At 47.5% G+C, this 22,434-nt stretch overlaps 1 protein-coding gene across 13 annotated transcripts in view; it reads left to right on the top strand.

Moving 5' to 3' along the window:
• The window catches only part of ZCWPW1 (zinc finger CW-type and PWWP domain containing 1), a 1,771,049-nt gene that overhangs the window by 1,657,452 nt on the left and 91,163 nt on the right, over positions 1–22,434 (top strand). For 10 of the 13 annotated variants that reach the window (XM_078668572.1, XM_078668568.1, XM_078668570.1 and 7 more), the window contains 2 exons: positions 12,111–12,248; positions 21,743–22,094. In XM_078668572.1, the coding sequence (XP_078524698.1) occupies positions 12,111–12,248; positions 21,743–22,094 (490 nt within the window). The remainder of the gene's footprint in view (positions 1–12,110; positions 12,249–21,742; positions 22,095–22,434) is intronic. The other 3 variants (XM_078668566.1, XM_078668569.1, XM_078668571.1) reach the window with 3 other exon arrangements.

Below are 22,434 nucleotides of genomic sequence, written 5' to 3'. Positions count from 1 at the left end.
CCCTTTTTGACAAATGCCCTTCTTGTGGCAAGAAGAAGGCAAAGACGGACAGCCATGAGGTATGCATCCTGTGCTTACCTGAAGACCATGACCCAAGGACCTGCCCTCACTGTGAGTCTCTGTCATCAAGAACTTTAAAAGACAGAGAGAGGATTCGTGTCTATGGGCTAGCCCATAGGTCTTCTAGAGGGAGGTCCCCAGCCAAGAAGAGCTCCAAGAGGTCCAGAGAACCTTCAAAGGGCGAGTCTTCTCGTCCTGCATCTTCAGCGTCGGGCTCGGCGCTGAGAAAGGAGCAACCGGTGGGTCATTCGTCGAAAAAACAACATTTATCGCCGTCGACGGCAGGCTCGCCGTCAAGAAGATCAGGTATGTCGTCGTTGAGATGTCAAGACCCTCCGCCATCGTCAACTCGGCGACGATCGGCGTCAAGAGATAAGACCCCTCCGCCGTCGTCAACCGGGCGGCGATCGGCGTCAAGGGGCGTTACAACTCCGCCGTCGTCAACCAGGCGACGACCGGCGTCGAGAAGTGTGACCCCTCTGCCGAAGTCAACCATGCGACGTTCGGCGTCGAGTGGTAAGGAGCCTCCGGCTTCGTCGTCATCACGACGTTCGGCGTCGATAGCTGGCTCACCTCCGTCGTCGCAGGCTAAGCGACCGACGTCGAGAGCCCCAAGTCCTCCGCCGTCGAGGAGGATGTCTTCGCCGTCGGCGTCTAGGGCGACCAATACCCCTCCGCCGACGTCACGTAGACATTTGAAGTCAAAGGCAGCTCTGTCGTCGGCAACACCACGCCACTCGACGTCGAGAGACCATTCCTCACGTCGGAGGCATACGACGTGAGACAGTTGGCGTCGAGGGAAAAGATTCCGTCGACGGTGGGACAGCACCGGTCGACGTCGAGAGATCATTATCGCTCGGAGTCGAGGCATGCACCTTCTGAGCATTCGACGTCGAGGCGCCATGAACGGTCCAGATCGATGTCGAGACACCTTGAACGAGGATCCAGGGAGGGTTCAGTGATCCTAGTGACTGAATCAGCCTCCCGTCATTCTTCTGGTTCTTCCAGATTAAGATCCAGAAGTCCTTCCCGCAGATCTAGAAGTCCTGCCCGCAGACCTCCCACTGCGGGTGTGCAGTTGTCTCCCAGATGGAATAGGCCTCTGCACAATTGGCGAGACTCGGGGGCCACAAGACGGCTGCAGGAATATGTCAGCCCAGTGCACAGATCTCCACTGCAAAGACTGGTTGACGAAGTGGATAGACGCAGCCCTCCCAGGCGCAGAGAAAGATCGCCTGTGAGACAAGCTGCATCTCGTTCCCCTGCACGAGAAGAGCGTTCAGGAAGGTCTCACGAGAGGAGACTCAATCGTTCACCTAGGCAGGAGGTACCAGCCAGAAGATCCCGAGAAAGAAGAGCTTGAACACCAGCTACTACTTCTACCTCTTCTACCCGCTCTTCCACGCGGGATTACTCTCCTACCTTGGTGGATAGCCCTGTCTCTAGGATTTCCCCAGTGGACGATATCAACACCTACCATGATGTCCTACAGAGGGGTGCATTGAAATTAAACATCGAGATGTCTGTGCCACAGGTCTCCACGACAGTGATCTTTGAGACCCTTCACCAAAAGTCGGGTTCTCGTCCAGTGTTACCGTTGGTCCCAGGGATCATGGATCCTGTCAATTATGTGTTCTTGGCCCCAGCATCAGTAAGAGCGGTGCCGGCTCGCATCCAGAAGAAGTATAAGGCCGCACCCTCTGATCCGACCCTTGTGAAAACGGACCCTCCCGCCGACTCAGTAGTTGTGGCGGCGGCACGAAAGACCCACTCAGTCTCTCCCTCCTCCTCAACTCCTCCTGATAAGGACAGCAAGTTGCAAGACTTGTGGGGCCGCAAGGTCTGTAGTTCTGCCGCTTCGACGCTGAAGGTTTCTAGCGCGACTGCGCTTTTGGGCAGGTACGACAGAGCCTTATGGGACTCAATGGAATGTTTTAAATCCAAATTACCTAAGGAGGACCAGCAAGACTTCGAGGAGACCCTGGCGGAAGGAAGTCTTGTTGCTAATCAGATATTTAGCACTGCTGCAGATGGAGCGATACTGGCGGGACATACCTATGTCCATGGGGTATGTGCCAGACGTTCTTCGTGGCTGCGCCTGACAGGCCTCAAGCCCGATGCGCAACAACGCATTCTGAACCTCCCGTTTACCGGCACATCTCTCTTTGGCCAGCACACGGATGACGAAATGAGTCGGATGAAAGCCGAGCTCGACACCGTCAAGGCAGTCGGCCTAGAAAAAAAGAAAGAGTTCAAACGCCGTTTCAAGACCAACAGAGGCAGAGGGGCTCAACAGAGGGTTCAAACCCCTCAGTGGTCCCAGACAAACCCCAGGGCAAGACCCAGTTTCGGGGTGGTAAAGCCAACCCAGGTAGAGGAGGTCACCAGCAGTCCTCTACTTCGACTAGAGGAGGAAAACAATGAGCTCTGGCTTCCTCTGGCGCCGTTGTCCACTCCAGTGGGAGGAAGTGTTTCAAAAAATCTGGCAGAGTGGGACAGCATCACGAACGATCGGTGGGTGCTGAATACACTGCGCAATGGATATGCTCTTCGTTTCCGTGCGCCTCAACAGGACATTCCCCCAAAGAATTCTCGTCCGCACCAACTCGATCTGCTCCGAAAAGAGGTGAAGGCTCTTCTCCCAAAACAAGCTATAGAAGAAGTGCCTCCCTCTCAAAGGGGAAAAGGAGTCTACTCCAGATACTTTCTTGTCCCCATAAAGGATCAGGAAAACAAGTTCCGGCCCATCCTGGATCTTCGTGTTCTGAACAAGAACATGGTCAAGGAGAAATTCCGCATGCTTGCTCTTCACCAAATATGTCCACATCTGCAAGCAGGAGATTGGATGTGTTCGATGGACTTGCAAGATGCCTACTTACATTCCAATTGCCATGCGACATCGGAAGTTCCTAAGGTTTCTGATAGGCACCAAGCACTACCAGCACAGGGTCCTGCCTTTCGGGCTAAAGTCAGCGCCGAGAGTCTTCACCAAATGCATGGCAGTGGTGGCAGCCTTCCGGCATTAAAAAGGATTTTTCGTCTATCCCTACCTAGACGACTGGCTCCTAAAAGGCCCATCTCCTCAGCAGGTAGAGAACGACTTCCACCTTTGCCTGCTACTAAGCATGGGCGTGTTTTGCGAATTGGCAATCCGCGAAATTGCGTATTCACGGATTCGCAATCCGCGAACTCTCGCGAATTTTGCGGATTCTTTTTTTTTGTGTTCGCAAGTGTTTCGGCCATTTCGCAAGGGTTTTTTACCAGTTCGCAAACGCAAACGTACTTGTCGGGTAGCAACGGTCGCGACCATGTTGTTTCTACGACTGGTTCATCACAGCACCCTCTGTTTCACCACTGCCACCCTCTGTTTCACCACTGCCACCCTCTGGCTCACCCATGCCACCCTCTGGCTCACCCATGCCACCCTCTGGTTCATCACTGTAGATTATGGGTGGAAAAGCACACCTGCCCTGCCTCAACTGACATGAATGAATCAGGGGCTGATTAATGTGTCACTGAATTTGACCTTCCAGTCTGGCACCTGCTTCCTTATCTGTAATTGCTTCCTGTTGCAGTGTAATTTTTTTTTAACAGGACCTTTGTGGCATACTTGTAGCTATTCTCTGAGCCTGCTGTGAGGGTCAGAGCAGGGTCATAGAATAGTTGCAAGTAGGCAACTGAACTCTGGAGGGGCCCCTCAGGAAGCACTACAGGGAATGGTTACTAATGATAAGATTGAACGTTTGCACCTGCTGAGTGCTGTCAGTTTTGCAAAAATTGTTTTTCTGCACAATATATTTTATTTAATGTTCTGAAAAAGTTCCAAAATTGTAGTTGCAGCAACTGTAATGCCCCAAACAAACTTACTTGTGAAATTTCTAATCCAAAAGTGATCCAAAGAAAGTCAAAAAGGCCTCAAATCCAAATATCCAGCAGCATCCACAAAAAGTAATCCTTCCAGGTCAAGATCCAAATCAAAGTGACCAGGACATGAACAAAGCACTGGGAGAAGCCTGCTGGACAGGAACAGGAAGTTGGAGACTGTGGGGCACTTCCTTCCTCCCACCCCCCCCCCCAAAATGGACTCCTTGCAAAGAAAAGTGCAGGCAAATGTCAACCTGAGGAGTTATTCTGATAAAAAATCATTTTCAGAAGGTTTATGCTGACTGCTGGTGGATTTCTTGTGCGAAATTGCAAATTTAGCAATTTCGCAATTGCGAGATTGTCGCTGCCCGCCACATCTACGTGTTCGCAAGTGTTTACTCTCGCGATGCGTGATCACGGGCCTTTATGACGTACTCGCGTTGCCGAACTCGCGCTGTGCAAGGTGGCAAGCCGCGATGACGTAATAGCGGTCGACAAACTCCCGCGGGATCCCGCAGCAAGATCCAAAATGGCGCAGCACACGCAAACATGGAGAAAAACAACTCTTCAAACGCTGAATGACGGTAAGTGAATGCTGCGCGCCGCAAAATTGTATAGTATTCTATTTGGCAAGTGCGACCAAGCAAATAATCCGCCTCGCGCGGATTTGCGAATTTTCGGCAAATTCGCGAGAGTTCGCGGATTACGAATTTGCCAAAAATCCGCAAGCGGAACGGATTTTACGCCCATGCTTGCCTGCTACAATTGCATAGACTCGGCCTCCACGTCAACATGGAGAAGTCAGTAGAACTACCGACCCAATCCATACACTACCTGGGCTCCGTTCTGGATACAAAACTGGGAAAAGCGTATCCTTCGGAGGAGAGACTATTTTCTTTGCAGCAGAAGTGCAGAGTTCTAGTACAGTCCCAGAATCTAACAGCGCGTCAAGTGGCGTCTCTGCTGGGTTCCATGGCGTCCTGCATCTTCCTAATTCCTCACGCCAGGCTGAGGATGCGACCTTTGCAGCAGGCTCTGGAGGATCAATGGGATCAGTCGACAGGGCTCTGGGAATACCGGATCTATCTTTCCCAGGTGACGAAGACCTCCATCAAATGGTGGATTCACCCTCGCAACCTTCTGGTGGGAGTGCCTTTTCACCAACCTCTCCCGACACAGTCTATAGTCACAGACGCGTCTCTCCAGGGCTGGGGAGCACACATGGGGTGTCTGCAGATTCAAGGAAGGGGGTCAGCAAAGGAGCAGACCTATCATATCAACATGCTAGAGCTTCGAGCAGTCCATCTGGCTCTGAAGTCTTTTCTTCCTGCACTCGAATCACACTCAGTTCTGATTCAAACGGACAACACGACGACCATGTTCTACCTGAACAAGCAGGGCGGAACTCGGTCGCGTCCTCTCTCTCTGGAGGCACAAGCCATATGGCACTGGCTGCTTGCCCGGAAACTTACAGTAGTGGCGGTGCACCTCCCAGGAGAGCTAAATATCAAGGCCGACGCACTCAGCAGGCACTTCGAAGATCAGCCAGACTGGGTGCTGCACGACGAGGTGGTGGCAGACCTTTTCCATCGCTGGGGTCGTCCAGAATAGACCTGTTCGCGGACGACGAAAACTCGAAATGCCACGCCTTCGCGTCCAGATTCCACTGGTCAGGGACATTTGCTTACGCATTTCCTCCTCTGCCCCTGATTCCGAAGGTGTCGGTGTTTCCACCCAGGAGACTGCCCTGCAGGCCGGACCTGTTGACCAAGATGGGGGGGAGGATTCTTCATCCCAACCTTCCCTCACTGCACTTAACAGCATGGCTCCTGAGATCATACAATACGGACATTTAAATTTGCCATCTGATTGTATGCACATTTTAAAGGAAGCAAAACGACCCTCCACTAGAATGTCTTATGCGTTTAAGTGGAAGAGGTTTTTTCTTTGGTGCAGAGAACGTCACTTTGATCCCTCTTCAGCACAGGAGGAGGTGATTCTGCCTTACTTGTTGTACTTAGCGAGATCTGGTATTAAATATGCTTCGATCAGGGTGCACCTCTCAGCCATTACGGCTTATAGGAAGTCTCCTACTCAGCCCTCCTTCTTCCAGATGGAGGTGGTCAAGGACTTCTTACAGGGGTTGAAGATAGTGTACCCCCCTGTTAGAAACCCTTCTCCTCCGTGAGAATTAAACCTAGTGTTGTCTAAGTTGATGGCCCCCCCTTTGAACCCATCCACAGATCTTCCTTGCAACACCTGTCGTGGAAGGCGGCTTTTCTAGTTGCAATTACTTCAGCGCGCAGAGTCAGTGAGATACAGGCGCTGTGTACAAAATAACCCTACACTGTTTTCCATCACAACAGAGTAGTCTTGAGGGCGCATCCATCCTTTTTACCTAAGGTTGTCTCTGATTTTCATATAAATCAGTCTATTTCTCTTCCTTCTTTTTTTCCAAACCCTACGACCCCGGCTGAGCGGTCGCTGCACTCTTTAGATCTCAAAAGAGTCCTTAAATTTTATTTGGAAAAGACCAAAGAGAGTAGGAAGACGGACCAATTGTTTATCAACTACGGTCCACTGAGGACAGGCTTTCCAGCTGCCAAAAGATCCATCTCCAGATGGATCGTCTCCTGTATTAAATTGGCTTATCAGCTTGCAGGCAAGCCCTTACTTTTGTCACCTAAAGCACACTCTACTAGGGGGAAAGCGGCAACAGTAGCTTTCCTGCATGATGTCCCTATGTCAGAGATTTGCAAGGCTGCAACCTGGAGATCAGTTCATACCTTTACAAGGCATTACTGCCTAGAATCTGATTGCAGGACTGATACTCAAGTATGACAAGCCTCTTTGAGGAATCTATTTGGGTAGCCTGCGGCCTGTACAAGCGTAGTTTTTCTAGGCTTATTAATGTTATTACTGTATTGTTACTCCTTTGCCCGCAGGGAGATGAGGTGAGGCTCGCTATTCTATTCTAATGCTTATGACTATTGATGAGGATCCCCTGGAAGAGAAGGATTAGTTACTTACCTGTAATCCTAGTTCTCTTCCAGGGGTATCCTCATCAAAGTCATAAGCAACCCTCCCGCCTCCCCGGGCACAGGATCTATTAATTTGGAGATATTGTTAACCTATTTGTTTCCATGGTTTTTCAGTCTCCGAAAAGAACAACTGACCCAAGTGTCAACTCTGAGGCATGATGGAATACTGGGGGTCATGAGTGCATTAAAGGCACGGTGTCAGTTTTTTGTAGCATGCAGCTACAGGTTAGCTTTTCAGTCTTTTAGACTGTGTGTTTGCAATGCAGCCTGGGAGCTTTCTATGCTTTCAGGATATAGTAAGAATTTCTACTGTTTTTTCAGCATTAAAACAGTTTCAAAACAATCTTTGATGTTGTTTTTCATGTTTCTAATGCATATGTCTCATGTATGGTGGAAATTCTTTACAGCATAATCCAGCTCTATGGTTATTTTGGCTGCAATTGCTTGTTTTTATATAAAAGAATATATATATATATATATATATATATATATATATATATATATATATTTATATATGAGTATATATATATATATATATATATATATATATATTTATATATGAGTATATATATGTGGGGCACATATAATATAGTGTTTCCGGGGTCCCGCGCATGGGCGGGAATATTATAATGCTTATGACTTTGTTGAGGATACCCCTGGAAGAGAACTAGGATTACAGGTAAGTAACTAATCCATTTTGTACATTTGCTCCCCACTTCCCCTTTCATTATGCCTCAGGGGGACCTTAACTTTGTTCTCACATTTTTTATGGGCACTCCTATGCACAAGTGTCCCCTCAGGCTGCTTGTAGGGAAGTAGAATCTTTCTGGCATCCATAACTCCACTTTTTGCCTGGTTTCAGTGTGTTTTGACTGTACTTTATTGTAATCCTCCTAACCAAGACCCCAGTGGCAGTGCTCTCTTCTTTAAATGTGATGGTAAGTACTTTGTACTCACTTAATTGACATACTGGGGTACCACTGAGTCCCTTGTATATGATACTGAGGTACCCAGGGCATTGGTATACCTGAGGTCTCCCATGGGCTGCAGCATGTATTGTGCCACCCATGAGAGTCAATGTAAACTGTGTCTTCAGAGCTGCTGTCGCAGTCTGTGTGAAATGGTGCATGCACTTTTCACTTAGATATAAGGTTTCTTTTATGTCCCGGTCACTGCATTTTAAACCTATAAGTCACCCATAAGGGTAGGCCCTGCAGTCCAAAGGCAGGGTGCATGATTCTAAGTGTGTGGGTACCCCTGCACGAGCAGATGTACCCCTACAATCCCAGACTCAATTCTCTAGGCTTTGTAAGTGCAGGGCAGCCCTTTTAAGGTATGTAGTGGACACTGGCAAGTCGATTTGTCCAGCTACATAATGAGTAGCCCAAACCTGGTCATGTTTGGTATCAAACATGTTGGAATCATGTAGCTACAGCGATTCCAGATTACAGCAATGCTCTCGCACACAAAAACATAGAGTTTGCCAACTGTAAGCAGTAAAATTCAAAGCCCAACAACAGTATAATAAACGGACAGATGCAGAATCTTGAGTGTGTGTTTCAAGGTAGCTTGTTTTTAATCGGTCCACAATCAGCCACAATCAGTCACAATTGGCTGATTGTGGCTGATTGTGGACCGATTAAAAACAAGCTACCTTGAAACACACACTCAAGATTCTGCATCTGTCCGTTTATTATACTGTTGTTGGGCTTTGAATTTTACTGCTTACAGTTGGCAAACTCTATGTTTTTGTGTGCGAGAGCATTGCTGTAATTTATAGTCTTATGACATTCTTGGAATTTTCATACCTGAGTGGTTTAGGGCTTTTCCGCTCGCTCTTTACGCACCATACCAATACATAACCATCCACACACCTGTACGTACACACTAGGTAGAGCGCCTGACCTTTACTGAGTTTTACCTAAAAACCCTCACCGCTGCATACAGCGATTCCAGTGTTAGTTGTATATCATGTACCGGGGGGCTCCTTAGAGAACCCCACCAATACCTAATGTGAAGCCTTACAGGGTCTGCCTGCCAGCTGGCTCTGCTGTTGACTCCAGACACTGTTCTTCCCCCTGCTGATGAGCTTAACTCAGCCAGGGGAAACTGAACAATGGATTTCCTCAGAGGAGATGTGTGACCACCTCTCATTTAAAATTAGGTAGTGTGGGTGTGCTTCTGAGCCCCACCAGACTACCTGAAAGGGCACATTTTGTACCCTCCTTGCATAAACCAGTTTGGCCCAGTGCAGGATCCCTTGGCTCCCGCTCTGGCACGGAACTACACAAAGGACAAGGGAGTGTCCATCCACTGTCCAGTTCCTCCCTAGGGAGGTGCCCAGATCTATTCCAGGTGGCCACTTGATTCTGCTATCTTGACTTTTGACCCCTAGAGCATTTGACTGGCTAGGCCAACTGAGTAGCGTCCGTGACCTTCTCTGATTGGTGGGTCACCGCAGAAGATGTCCTTCCTCTTTTAGAGTTCCTTGAGAGTGCCTCTTAGGGTAGGTCCTTAGATTCCATCTTTAAGAACTGACTGCCTGTCTTCAGAAGATCGTCTAAAGACTCTTCTGCAGTTGGACCCTTGAACTCTTCTTCTGGATCGAGCCAGGACCAAAGACAAGACTGCTCTTGGTGGGAAGACTCCTGCTGCAACTTCTTCTCGGACTCTTTCAGGTTTCGCAACTCCCTGGTCGTGCATCCTCCGAGTCAGCTAGGACTTTCCATGCATTTAAGCAAGAAGTAATCTCCCTTTGAGTGAAGGAGCCACTTCACTGCATCCGCTGATTCTACCTGACCACAGACACCTCCTGGCTCTGCAACACAGGTGTTGGATTCTTGACTCTCGAGAGGCTGACCCGGCTTCCCAAAATCTTGGAAGACTGCACTCCCTCTCCAGCCAATTTGAACCGTATGCCTGTGCACCGTGTCTGTTTGTTGCCAATGTCTGTTACCTCTCCTCACAGAAGATCTTTGAGCTGCAAGAACGCCCCAGCCTCAAGCATCACACAGCTCCAAGAACGACGACCTGCCTGCTTCCCCTGCACTTTTGACTCCTGCTGGGTATCTCTAGACGAAACAGCATAAGACATCAATTGGCTACCCTTCACTGGCTGCCGGTGGCCCAAAGAGTCCAATTTAAAGCTCTGGTACTCACGCATCGAGCCCTCCATGATACAGGCCCTGCCTACCTCAGGAAAAGAGTGACCTTCCATATCCCAAGTCGCCACCTAAGGTCGGCTTCCCAACGCAGGATGGTAGTTCCCCGCTTTCGGCGAACCAGACTGGGCGGTCTATCTTTTTCGGTTAAAGCCGCCACCCTCTGGAACTCCCTCCCATTCACTCTCAGGAACACCAGAGACCTTGGCTGCTTTAAGAAGCTCCTTAAGACCCATCTTTTTAACATAGCCTATTAAAGTTGCTTCGCTCTGCTGCTCAGCCCTGACTTCTCTGTGGTTATGCTTCGCGCCAGGATACTCTTGAGTAGTTGTGCGCGCAATAAATATTCATATAACATAACATAACTTTTGGCCCCCATCTTCTGTGTGCTGCTGTGGCTTCATAGCGACTCCCTGTACCTGCTGCCAGAGGGTCCTCGAGGGGGCTCTCAACAATTTCTCATGGCTTTCCTGCGTGCTGAGTGCCAGCCCTCACTTACCCTTGCTGGGTTCCCTCTAAGGAAAAGGAGTAACTTCTCCGTCTGGACCCAAAAAGAGCTCTGCCGTTCAACCTTAACCGCACACGTGAGTTCCGCGTGGACGACAAACTCTTCATGGGGTATGTTGGTGCAAAGAAAGGTTAGATTGTGCATAAATGGACCATCTCTTGATGGGTCGTTCTCTGCATCAAGATCGGCTACTCACTAACCAAGAAGCAGCCTCCTGAAAGTTGGAAAGCTCATTCCACAAGAGGTAAAGCTGCGACCACTGCATTAGCATGTGGAGTCCCAATCCTGGACATCTTCCAGGTAGCAACAAGGACTTCCTTGCATACTTTACCAAGCAGTACTGCCTATACAGTCAGGTCTGCAGGGAAGGGCATTTTTCCCGTTTGGTCCTTCATGACTTCCTAGTTTAAATGTGTCCACAGACCCACCACCTAGGATGGTATTGCTTGGGTATCTATTAAAAGGTAAGGAATCTGTGACTAGAACAAGTTACTTACCTTCGGTAACGCCTTATCTGGTAGAGACTATATCCCACTCATCCTCCCCGTTTCTCAGACAAATCTCTAGGGTCAGGACTGATCCCTTTTAGTACCTTAGTTTGCACACACTAGTGTCAGTGCTATTCATGGCTCTGTGCATCTGGCATGGAAAGTTGTAAAAAGTAACAGACGTCAGAGTTCTGAGGTGGCATCTATGTAGGTGATACAGACTTCGCTTCCGACCTGGACAACACTGCGCAGAGCTGACCGACGCCACCTTACCGGCCCGCAGGGGTACTGCTCCCAAAAAATCTTCTGGATCCAGTCTGATGCTCAGGGAAAGTCAAAGGTAAGAAATCTGCAGCAAGACATAGTCTGTACCAGATAAGGCATTACCGAACGTAAGTATCTTGTTCTTCATTGTCTAGTAAGCATGTAGATCTTGAGTCTCATTTTACTATGTGGATTTGAAATACTAGTATTTCAGAATTGAAAGATTTTCATTTTATAATTTCCCTGGGTGTCTTTTTTTACTGTTAAAACCTGTTTAAGTCTATATTTGAGAAAGGGTATGCAGTGTTGAATATAAACATATAACATGGCATGTGTTTAGAACCAAGATCTGCACTGCCAATTCAAAGACTACCATTTTTACTGCTGTCACATTCAGTCTTCCATCAATCAAGACTCACTATTCCGATCATTTAGAGCAAGTAAGCTGTGAGCCTCTTATCTTTTGCAAAAGTGTTCAGTAAAGTGCTCAATTGTGTTGCTTTAAGCCGAGCGCTATTGGAAGGGCATATGCCCAATACAAATTTCATATGGGAATTGGAATGTTGGGCAAGATGATGGCATTTTTGGTGAAGGAAAGTGCCATTCCTAGGAGCAGTATACTAGTCCGTTTTAGAATGTAGCATGTTTATTATTTCGCTCCAGTGTGGCCAGTCAACCATGTCATGCACCTAATCCGCTACTCATTTGTTTTTTTCATGTGAAGCTGAATTCGAAATTAGTGACAGAAGTCAGAAGATAAGGAAATGTGAGCCAAAGAATCCTGCTGGGGAGGAATCAGCCTTACCTAAAAAGTCAAAACAAGTTAAAGACAAGGAAGCCAAAGCACCCCACAGAAGACCAGGTTACACAAAGTCATGTCTGATGTGTGCTAATTCCCAGACCACAGCCAGAAATGTTTTTGACAAAACTCAAATGTCAGCCTTGTTGTCTCTGTATAGTCCATTGCTTGTTTGTCTACCTGCAGTCATCTATTGGGGGATGTGATCTAGTGATAATTCTGTTAGCTGTAAAGCAAGGAGAATAATAATGGTTTCCCTGTTTTATTGTATTGTGTAATCGTAGGTAAAACATTACCCAAAAATTCACTCCCTGTCCCCAGTGCTAGATATTTTATAGTTTAACAGGCTGGAGTACTCCCCATCATCAGACTGGGAGTCCTCTGTACAAAGGTACAACTTCAGTTAGTAGCTCATTCATTTGGCACTTCTTCAATGTCTGAGAAAGATTGGTTGCCTTACGCTGCATTCTGAGCCTACACCAACTTCACTCTAATGGATACCTCTACCTGAAGATTTATCACCTTTAAATATCCCACGAACAGACTGGATCCGGATTTCTTTTTTTAAAGATCTTACTCATGGGTAGGTGGTGCTGGATCCATCCCAATGCTGGTTGAAATTAGGACTTCTCCCTAATCTGAACCTCAGCTAGTGGAGCTGTCCCATGGACCAGTTCGCCAGGCCACCAACTCTAATGCCATTGAATATTTCCTCACTGTCTCCACCTTTGCTAGTACCGGCGCTGGCATACCTTGGGAATCATTTTTCTAGGTGATGCTGGAGATGTTTGAAAAGGTAGCAGTACCCCTCTGGTCTGCTATCTACCCTAACTGCCCATTTGGGGCTCCATTCAACTCCCTTCCAACGCCAAATGTTCCATTGCCACGATTACAAGTATCCCACATGTGGTCCACTGGCACAGGCAGGCTTGTATCCAACTCTAGCTTCCTTTCTGGCCCCTTTCCCGACAACATGGCCAGCAATGAAACCAATCCTTGCACCTTTGACCCCATAACTGATACTTCCATCAGACAAGCCACCTCTGCTCCAGTCAAAAATATTTGATAAAGAAGGGATATCCAAATACTACTTGTAGAGGAGCAATGCAGAGAAGAGACTGGACTCAGCACTTTTATTGGGAGCATATTCATGACTTATTTGAGTTGGACACAGAGCTAAATCAGGCCAAGTCACAGATAGTAGGCCCTCTTATACCCTTCCCTTCTTCTGGCTCCTCTGACTTCACAACTCTCCAAGACTCCAGTGGACTCAATACTTCTCCTGATGTCGTAAAGATTCAGCACCTGATCCATCTCTGACAGAAATTGTTTCTTTGCAATTGCTGCAGAAATCTTAGAACTCTTTCTTCCCTCAGTAGTTTCAACATCCTAACAGACGTTCTACAAGCACCACACCATTTAATGAACCGATTCTCCCATATAAACAAACCTCTTATAGAGGCAGTCATGGAACCCTGTTTGCGTCCAACCACCACTCCATCAGTTACCTACACAGAAGTATTTAGTTACAGACCTGTTATCCAGTATTGGGGAATCATTCCTTGTTGCCGAGGCGGGAGTCCCACGGTAAATAAAAAAGCAGTACCAAAGGTAAATGATAGTAGTAGGTCCTAAGAAAAAAGGCCTAGATCCTAGTAGCCTATCTACATCATTCTGCTAAAAAGACCAAAGTCTTTTTCCCACCAATCAGCCATCAGCACCCTCTAGAACACTCTCTGCAGAGCCAGTTCTCCTCAGATTTTCACTGCACGTCGTGTGGAAGGGAGTCTCCCTGAGTGCTACTCAGTTTTTCCTTCAGGATGTCTGACAAGAAGGCCTTGTTCAAACTCTGCAGAACCTGCGACAAGAAGAGAGTCCATGTTGATGATCAACATAAGAACTGCATTTATTGCCTTTATCCTAAGCATGAAGCAAAGGATTGTAAGATTTGCCGTACCTTCCCTTCTAAGACCCTAAGGAATAGGGAGGCAAGAGTCCTGTTGTAGCTTAAATCTTCTTCGGCCGAAGATGATGACAGAGCCTCAACTTCCAGCAAGAGAGCTAGATCTCAGGACAGTTCTTCTAGTGAGAGGAGAAAACATCATATATCCTCCCACTCTGGCCCTTCTCAGAGGTCTCCCTCTACTTCCTCTGGGCCTATGCAGCCTTCACAGACTTCAGCTCCCAAGGACTCAAAAAAGGAATCTTTAAAAACAGTGAGTAAAGCCACTTCAAAATCTTTGGTTTTACCTTCATCGTCTGTGAATCATGTCCCTTCAGCTCCTTCGACGATGGCGACGATATCCACTACTTCTATCACTTCTCCTATACTGTCAACGAGGATTTCCATTGTAACCAAAAAGACCGTCGTTGAAGAATCGTCGACGAAGATACCGTCGATGAAGATTCCGCCGTCGACGAAGATCTCCTCAACGAAGACACAGGTATCTATTATGCCGTCGACGAAGAACCTAAGTCCATCGACGATAATCCCGTCGACGATGAGCCAGTCGACGATGGTTCCATCGACGTCGAGCCCGTCGACGATGATCGCGTCGACGTCGAGCCCGTTGACGATGATTCCATCGGCGTTGAGCCCGCCGACGACCGGACCATCAACAATGATGGTACCTGCTCCAACTAAGACTTTAGTGGAGGTTACAGCTTATTCAACACCAATTTCATCAAGGGGTTTTCAGCTTAAATCATTTCAAAGACTGGAGTGTTCATATATTTCCCCTCTTACTCCATCTCACCTCCTGGAAACATATACCCAAGAGGAGGATGATGATTATGAGGATGATGATGAAGGACCCTTCGGAATAGCTCGTCATCCATCTGAATTAAATATCAAATGTCAAGACGAAGAGGAAGAGGATGATGACTACAGTGAACACTACTACCAAGAGGACATTGTTGTTCCTCATCATGCAGTTTACAAGAAGCACTCTCGTCGCTCGGATGACAGCCCACTGCCTCCTAACCTCATACAGGACTTTCAGGCCATGCTAGCTGACTATAGGCAGCGGTTTCCCCCGCAGCAGGTCATTCCACCACCTCAGCCAGTGTCGGTTCCAGAACCTTTACCTCCACCTGAAGTTCCAGTACCAGTTACTCCAATCAGAGAGCCTCCTCAGGAACAACAACCTTCTCAGCTTCCGCAAGATCAGGACACTTCCGCTGATGAGGAAGTTGAAGAAGGTGAGCTGCCTGAAAATCCTCATTTGGATCCATGGGATTCTTACATCATCCCTATGCCTTCGCCACTAACTCCTCTACCATCTGACTCACCTCCAGAAGATATAGGTGGCTTTCATAACCTTATGTAGCGTGCTGCTACCAGGTTTCAACTTCCAGTAACGGTGGAACAAACGGAATGTTTCCTACATGATTTTAAAGAGGAGTCTAGAAAAGTTACCAAAGCCGTTCCTATAATAGATTATATATGGAAGGAAGGTATCAGGATTATGAAAAACCCTTCTTCCGTGCCTGCAGTGCTTCCACGAATTGATATAAAATATCGTGCTCCGGCTGATAGTCCATCCTGCCTCAATGGACACCCTAGGCCGGATTCTGTCATTTCCCAGGCTGCCCAGCAAAGGTCTAAGAATCCGGCAACGCCTATTACTACACCGCCGGACAAAGAGGCATGTCGTCTTGACCTGGTAAAAAGTTTTCAACCATGGCCGCTGCTTCCATCAGGGCAGCTAATTCATTAGCGATCATAGGGCGTTATAATCGCCAAATGTGGTCTGACATGGCTGATCTAACTGACCTCATTCCGGAAGAAAAACAACAGGAAGCACGAACAATTTTACTGGAAGGAGAACGAGCAGCATCAGAAACAATCGATTGTGCGCTAGATATTGTCAACACAAATTTCAGGCAGTTAGCTGGGGCTGCAGTTCTCAGACGCCAGGGTTGGCTCAAAGCCACAACCTTTCGACCAGAGGTCCAAACAAAGATATTAGACATGGCGTACGACGGCGAGTCTTTGTTTGGCAAACACATCGACGATGCTCTGCAAGCCTATAAGACCACACAGATATGGCGAGATCTTTAGTTTCCCTACAATACAAACATGGAACATTCAGAGGCGCTAATGGGCGTGGTTATTCCTCTAGAGAAGGTTACCATACGCAACAGAACAGGCAATATCAGCCCCAATATAGACAAAACTATCACTCATAATACCGGCAATCCAATACGGCTGGTTTCTCTCGCCAGGGAGGTCGAAAACGATCCAACAACCAAGGGAGAGACTCTGGTAGAAAACAGTGAGTTCAGCAGGGCGCCAATCACATATCCTCCCCTCCCCGTGGGCTCTCTGTCATCGCCGTTGAGAAGGTTGCCGTTGAAACCAGCTCAGGAGAGCAGGCCCCTTTCGATGTCGAGAAGGTCACCTTCGACGTCGAGGGAGTCTCTGTCGAGGGGGTCAACGTCGATGAGGTCGACGTTGAGGAGCTCGAATTCAAGACAGCCACCCGCCCGCATGTCTCTACCTGATAAGAGGTAGTGGAATCGGTCACCAGTGCCAACGCAGAGAGACCCTTCGACGTCGAGGGAAATTCTATCATCTAAGGGTATGACGTTGAGGAGTGCTTCATCCTCCCCGGATTTACATTTTGTTCAGATCACACCGGAAGGCTCTCCGGCTCCAGAACACCATTCTCCTCCAAATAACTATTCTCCCAGGTGGTTGGAGAGCATAAAACACTGGAAGATTAGAAAAATTACTCCTGGCTCAGAAAATTCTTAAATATATTCGCCTTCTCATTCTCATGAGAGGCAAGTACTACCAGCTACACCTTAAAGGTCCACAGCTGCGAGGAGACATAGATCAAGGTTTCTTCTTAGTCGATCTATGTCTAGATCTCGGCACTGTTCGCCTAGAGAGCGGAGACGCAGGTCTGCTTCATGGTCCTCTGACTCCAGATCGTCAAAGACCGATTATTCTCCCACTCTGTCATCTACTCCACCAGTCAGAGTATCACCAGTGAATGATATTGTTACCTTTAACAAGGTGCTGTGTGGAGGGGCTACAAAACTGAACATTGAGATGCCTGCCTCTGTTCCTTCGACATCTGTCATATTTGAGACCCTTCATCATTGGTCTTCCTCTAGACCTCTGCTCCCTTTGGTTCCTGAGCTACAAGAAGCGGCTATCCATACTTTTCTAATGCCGGCGTCAGTGGGAGCAGCACCATCACGGACAGTAAAAAATACAGAGCCCCAGATCAAAGCCCCCCTTTTCCTGAGGTCTGATCCTCCACCGGACTCTGTAATTGTGTCAGCAGCCAGGAAAACGCACACAGGGCCTCCTCATCTGCTGTTCCCCCCACAAAGACAGCAAAGCCATGGCCCCCATTGGTAAGAGAACGTGCGACACCTCTGCCACTTACATGTAACTGCTGGGTCGATATGACCTTTCGCTATGGGATTCTCTCTCAAGGTTTATGGAGAAGTTACAGAAAGAAGATGGGCAGGATTTTCAGGAGATCCTGCATGAAGGAGGGCTCCTGGCGAATCAGGTTATCAGTGCTGCAGCAGATGCCTCAGATCGTTCTGCTCTTGGTTATTCTCATGGTATCTGCGCTAGGCGATCCTCCTGGCTGAGACTCATGGGCTTGAAACCAGAGGCCCAACACAGGATTCACAACCTTCCCTTCAGTGGTACCTCCCTCTTTGGCTCTCATGCGGATGACGAGATGTTAAGGATGAAATCCGAATTAGACACCTTGAAGGCTGTTGGTGTGGAGAAAAGAAAGAACTTCCGACATTGTTAGCGGCAAAACAACAGCCTAAGCAGTGAGTCCTTGCTTCCCCCAACTCTGTTACCCACTCCGGTGGGCGGAAGTATAAGTCTTCGCCTGTACGAGTGGATCAAAATAGCGCAGGACAACTGGGTACTCAATATTGTGCGGAATGGGTACTCAATCAGATTCAAGTCCTCGCGAGCATCTGTGCCCCCTCAGAAAACCCCAGTGAATTGGCTAGATCTGCTGCAAAAGGAGGTCTCCATCCTGTTACAAAAACAGGCCATCGAAAAGGTTCCCTGGCTACAACATCGACAGGGGATCTATTCCTGTTACTTCTTGGTTCCAGGGTTAGTTCCAAACAAGGAGTTCAGGCCAATACTCGATCTCAGTCTCTTAAACAAATTTGTCCTCAAAAGAGAGATTAAGAAGGCAGGCATTATACCAAATCATGGCGATACAAAAGGGGATGATGGACGGAGCGTTTGAGCAAATCAAACACTCACCCCCAGTCAACTGATCTGGGTTTAATCCATCACCATTCTTTAGCTCACTCAGCCACCCCAGTTCAGAAATGGCCATATGCAAATCAGTCTGACCCTGTGCCTCATGGGAACAGTCCAGCCCGAACTGCCAAGCCATTTCTTCCCTGGACCGGAAACAAGCATCCTGGGACCGGTTTCGGATTCATAATCCTCATCAGCCAGGCTATCTTGAATCCAGTGGCCAAGTGAGCAAGGGACTCACGTCTGAGCATACCTTGCCACACATAGGGCGAACAAAGCGATACAAAAGGGGATGATGGACGGAGCATTTGAGCAAATCAAACACTCACCCCCAGTCAACTGATCTGGGTTTAATCCATCACCATTCTTTAGCTCACTCAGCCACCCCAGTTCAGACATGGCCATATGCAAATCAGTCTGACCCTGTGCCTCATGGGAACAGTCCAGCCCGAACTGCCAAGCCATGTCTTCCCTGGATCGGAAACAAGCATCCTGGGACCAGTTTCGGATTCATAATCCTCATCAGCTAGTCTATCTTGAATCCAGTGGCCAAGTGAGCAAGGGACTCACGTCTGAGCATACCCTGCCACACTTAGGGCGAACAAAGCGATACAAAAGGGGATGATGGACGGAGCGTTTGAGCAAATCAAACACTCACCCCCAGTCAACTGATCTGGGTTTAATCCATCACCATTCTTTAGCTCACTCAGCCACCCCAGTTCAGACATGGCCATATGCAAATCAGTCTGACCCTGTGCCTCATGGGAACAGTCCAGCCCGAACTGCCAAGCCATGTCTTCCGTGGACCGGAAACAAGCATCCTGGGACCGGTTTCGTATTCATAATCCTCATCAGCCAGGCTATCTTGAATCCAGTGGCCAAGTGAGCAGGGACTCACGTCTGAGCATACCCTGTCACACTTAGGGCGAACAAAGCGATACAAAAGGGGATGATGGACGGAGCGTTTGAGCAAATCAAACACTCACCCCCAGTTAACTGATCTGGGTTTAATCCATCCCCATTCTTTAGCTCGCTCAGCCACCCCAGTTCAGACATGGCCATATGCAAATCAGTCTGACCCTGTGCCTCATGGGAACAGTCCAGCCCGAACTGCCAAGCCATGTCTTCCCTGGACCGGAAACAAGCATCCTGGGACCGGTTTCGTATTCATAATCCTCATCAGCCAGGCTATCTTGAATCCAGTGGCCAAGTGAGCAGGGACTCACGTCTGAGCATACCGTGTCACACTTAAGGCGAACAAAGCGATACAAAAGGGGACCAGGCTATCTTGAATCCAGTGGCCAAGTGAGCAAGGGACTCACGTCTGAGCATACCCTGCCACACTTAGGGCGAACAAAGCGATACAAAAGGGGATGATGGACGGAGCGTTTGAGCAAATCAAACACTCACCCCAGGTCAACTGATCTGGGTTTAATCCATCACCATTCTTTAGCTCACTCAGCCACCCCAGTTCAGACATGGCCATATGCAAATCAGTCTGACCCTGTGCCTCATGGGAACAGTCCAGCCCGAACTGCCAAGCCATGTCTTCCCTGGACCGGAAACAAGCATCCTGGGACCGGTTTCGGATTCATAATCCTGATCAGCCAGACTATCTTGAATCCAGTGGCCAAGTGAGCAAGGGACTCACGTCTGAGCATACCCTGCCACACTTAGGGCGAACAAAGCGATACAAAAGGGTATGATGGACGGAGCGTTTGTTCGCCCTAAGTTGGCAGGGTATGCTCAGACGTGAGTCCCTTGCTCACTTGGCCACTGGATTCAAGATAGCCTGGCTGATGAGGATTATGAATCCGAAACCGGTTCCAGGATGCTTGTTTCAGATTCATAATCCACACGACTCTGGAGATATACTCCTTGTTCTGGAGGGAGCAAAGTTGTCATGTTTATGCGGTTGTCAGAACCTAATCCCTTCTTGTCTAATCAGGAAAGTTAACTCCTTCCTGTTCATTCGAGAAAGTTTCTAGTGACCTCTGAGCTAGCTGGCATTCATAATTAAGTCTAAAATATTGAGTAGAGACCTAGTCGACCTCAGTCCTACGTCTAAACTATTGTTTATGTTATTCCAATGCGCAGAGCCTATTGGGAATATAGGAATTACACTACAGTATTTGTATGTACAACACCTGAGCACACCGTATTAGTGTTTCAAAAATCAAGTAATGTAGATATTTTTCTACAACAGTCAATGAAGTCTCAGCGTCCTGTATATTCTAGATCCAAAAGGTCTCAAAGAAGCATCCAAACAAATCTTCTTAGGTTGAGATCTGATTTTTAATATCCACAGTTCATAAGATGAAAGACAGCAGCCGACGCGCGTTTCGCCCACAGGGCTTTTTCAAGGCTATTTGTTCGTTATTCCAAGCGTTTGTAGTTGTATCAATATTCTCTTTTAAGAGCACTCTTCTTGGATAGATGGATGTAGTCCCCCAAAAAAGGAATAATAAAAAATGCCGCTTGATGTCGGGGGTTGATGTTTTTATTTTCACTCATCAATATGATAGTTGTGGCCCCGACAGATAAAAGCTTGTCCTCTTCCAAAGTCACCAATCAATCTTAGGATTCAAATCCATCCTATAGAACGTGTAGTCCTCCCGAATCTTGATAAATCCAAGGTTACACTCGTATGTCCATTTCATACGCTCAGCGTGGAGCCGACTAGTGCTTCTTCTTTCAGAAGAAGCACTAGTCGGCTCCACTTCTTTCAGAAGAAGTGGAGTGGAGCAAATGTGTCTTTTCCTCTACCAGCTCGGCCCTTCAATCTATTAATGCTGGTTGTTTGTTGGGACAATACCCGCACAGCCTTTGTAATTTGCAGGTACAATTGCTCCCTGATGTGCCAGAAGATCCTCACCCTGTACTTTGTCCGTGATTCAAGATGGTCTTGATGCTGCCAAGATCATAATTTGTTATCGACCCGCCTATCCTCTGTGCTCTGCGATTGGACTCTATTCATCAATAAGATCTCAAGTCTAGGAATCTGAACAGTGTCAACCAATTTGCTTTTGGGGCTCTGCGACTAGAGGTGCGAACAGTCTTGAAAGCCATTGACATCAGTGCACAGGAGTGACACCTATATAGGCCCCAAACATAGCATTAACATTATAGCCTCACAAATGGAAACAAATATTGTAAGTTTGAGAAAATACTGCACTGGGGGATTTTGAAAGCTTATAATGGGGCACTTCTTTGTTGATGTTTATCGAGATATGTGAATAATGCAAAGTATTAATTCTTTTGTTTGGCAGCTGTAAACTTTTTTCTTTTCTTTTAGGTACTAAGAACAGATTTTCTTTACCAAAAATGAAGACCACCTGTTCAAAGCCATCTTCAGTACCTGTATGTAGTACAGAAATAAATAATGCATGCATGAGTACCAAGGTGCTATCCATTACAGATCCTGGCAAGCGGATAACTTGCCTGAATACAGCCAAGAGGGACAAAGCAAAGCCCAAGGCAACGCGGAAGGTAGTAGCTTTATTAGAAGGTGAAGACAGCCTTCAAAATTGGTTTGAGGAAGTGAAAGCAAATGAAAAGGAACTGGAAGAAGCGTTTGGTGACGACATGTTAGATATCTTGACGGCAAAGCAGAACGATTTGCAAGAGGATGTCTTCTCCCTTTTACTGTGCGTAGACTAGTTTTTTCAATGAAATAACTGGAGGGCCTGTTGAGCACTAGCATACTTGTAAACAGTGACATGTGTACATTTGTGTAAGTAATTGTGTGGTCCAGTCGTAGTTTGAAGCAGTAAAGCTCTGTGCAGGAGAGCAGGGAACAATGTAGTATTGTTTTGTTAAGGGGAACACAGTTGGAGGAGTAAAGAAGAGTTACATTCTGTTTATGGCCGTCAGGCCTAAGGAGTTGGATCACTGTGGAAGCTGAGATTTCAATTAATTTTCACTGGGATAAAAATGATGGGTCAAAGTTGATGTGCAGTGAGTTGGTGTGAGAACGATGACACTTTG

The sequence above is a fragment of the Lissotriton helveticus genome, chromosome 12 (genome assembly GCF_964261635.1).
Source record: "Lissotriton helveticus chromosome 12, aLisHel1.1, whole genome shotgun sequence".
Taxonomy (NCBI): domain Eukaryota; kingdom Metazoa; phylum Chordata; class Amphibia; order Caudata; family Salamandridae; genus Lissotriton; species Lissotriton helveticus.
This window is presented reverse-complemented; position numbering and strand designations above follow the sequence as displayed.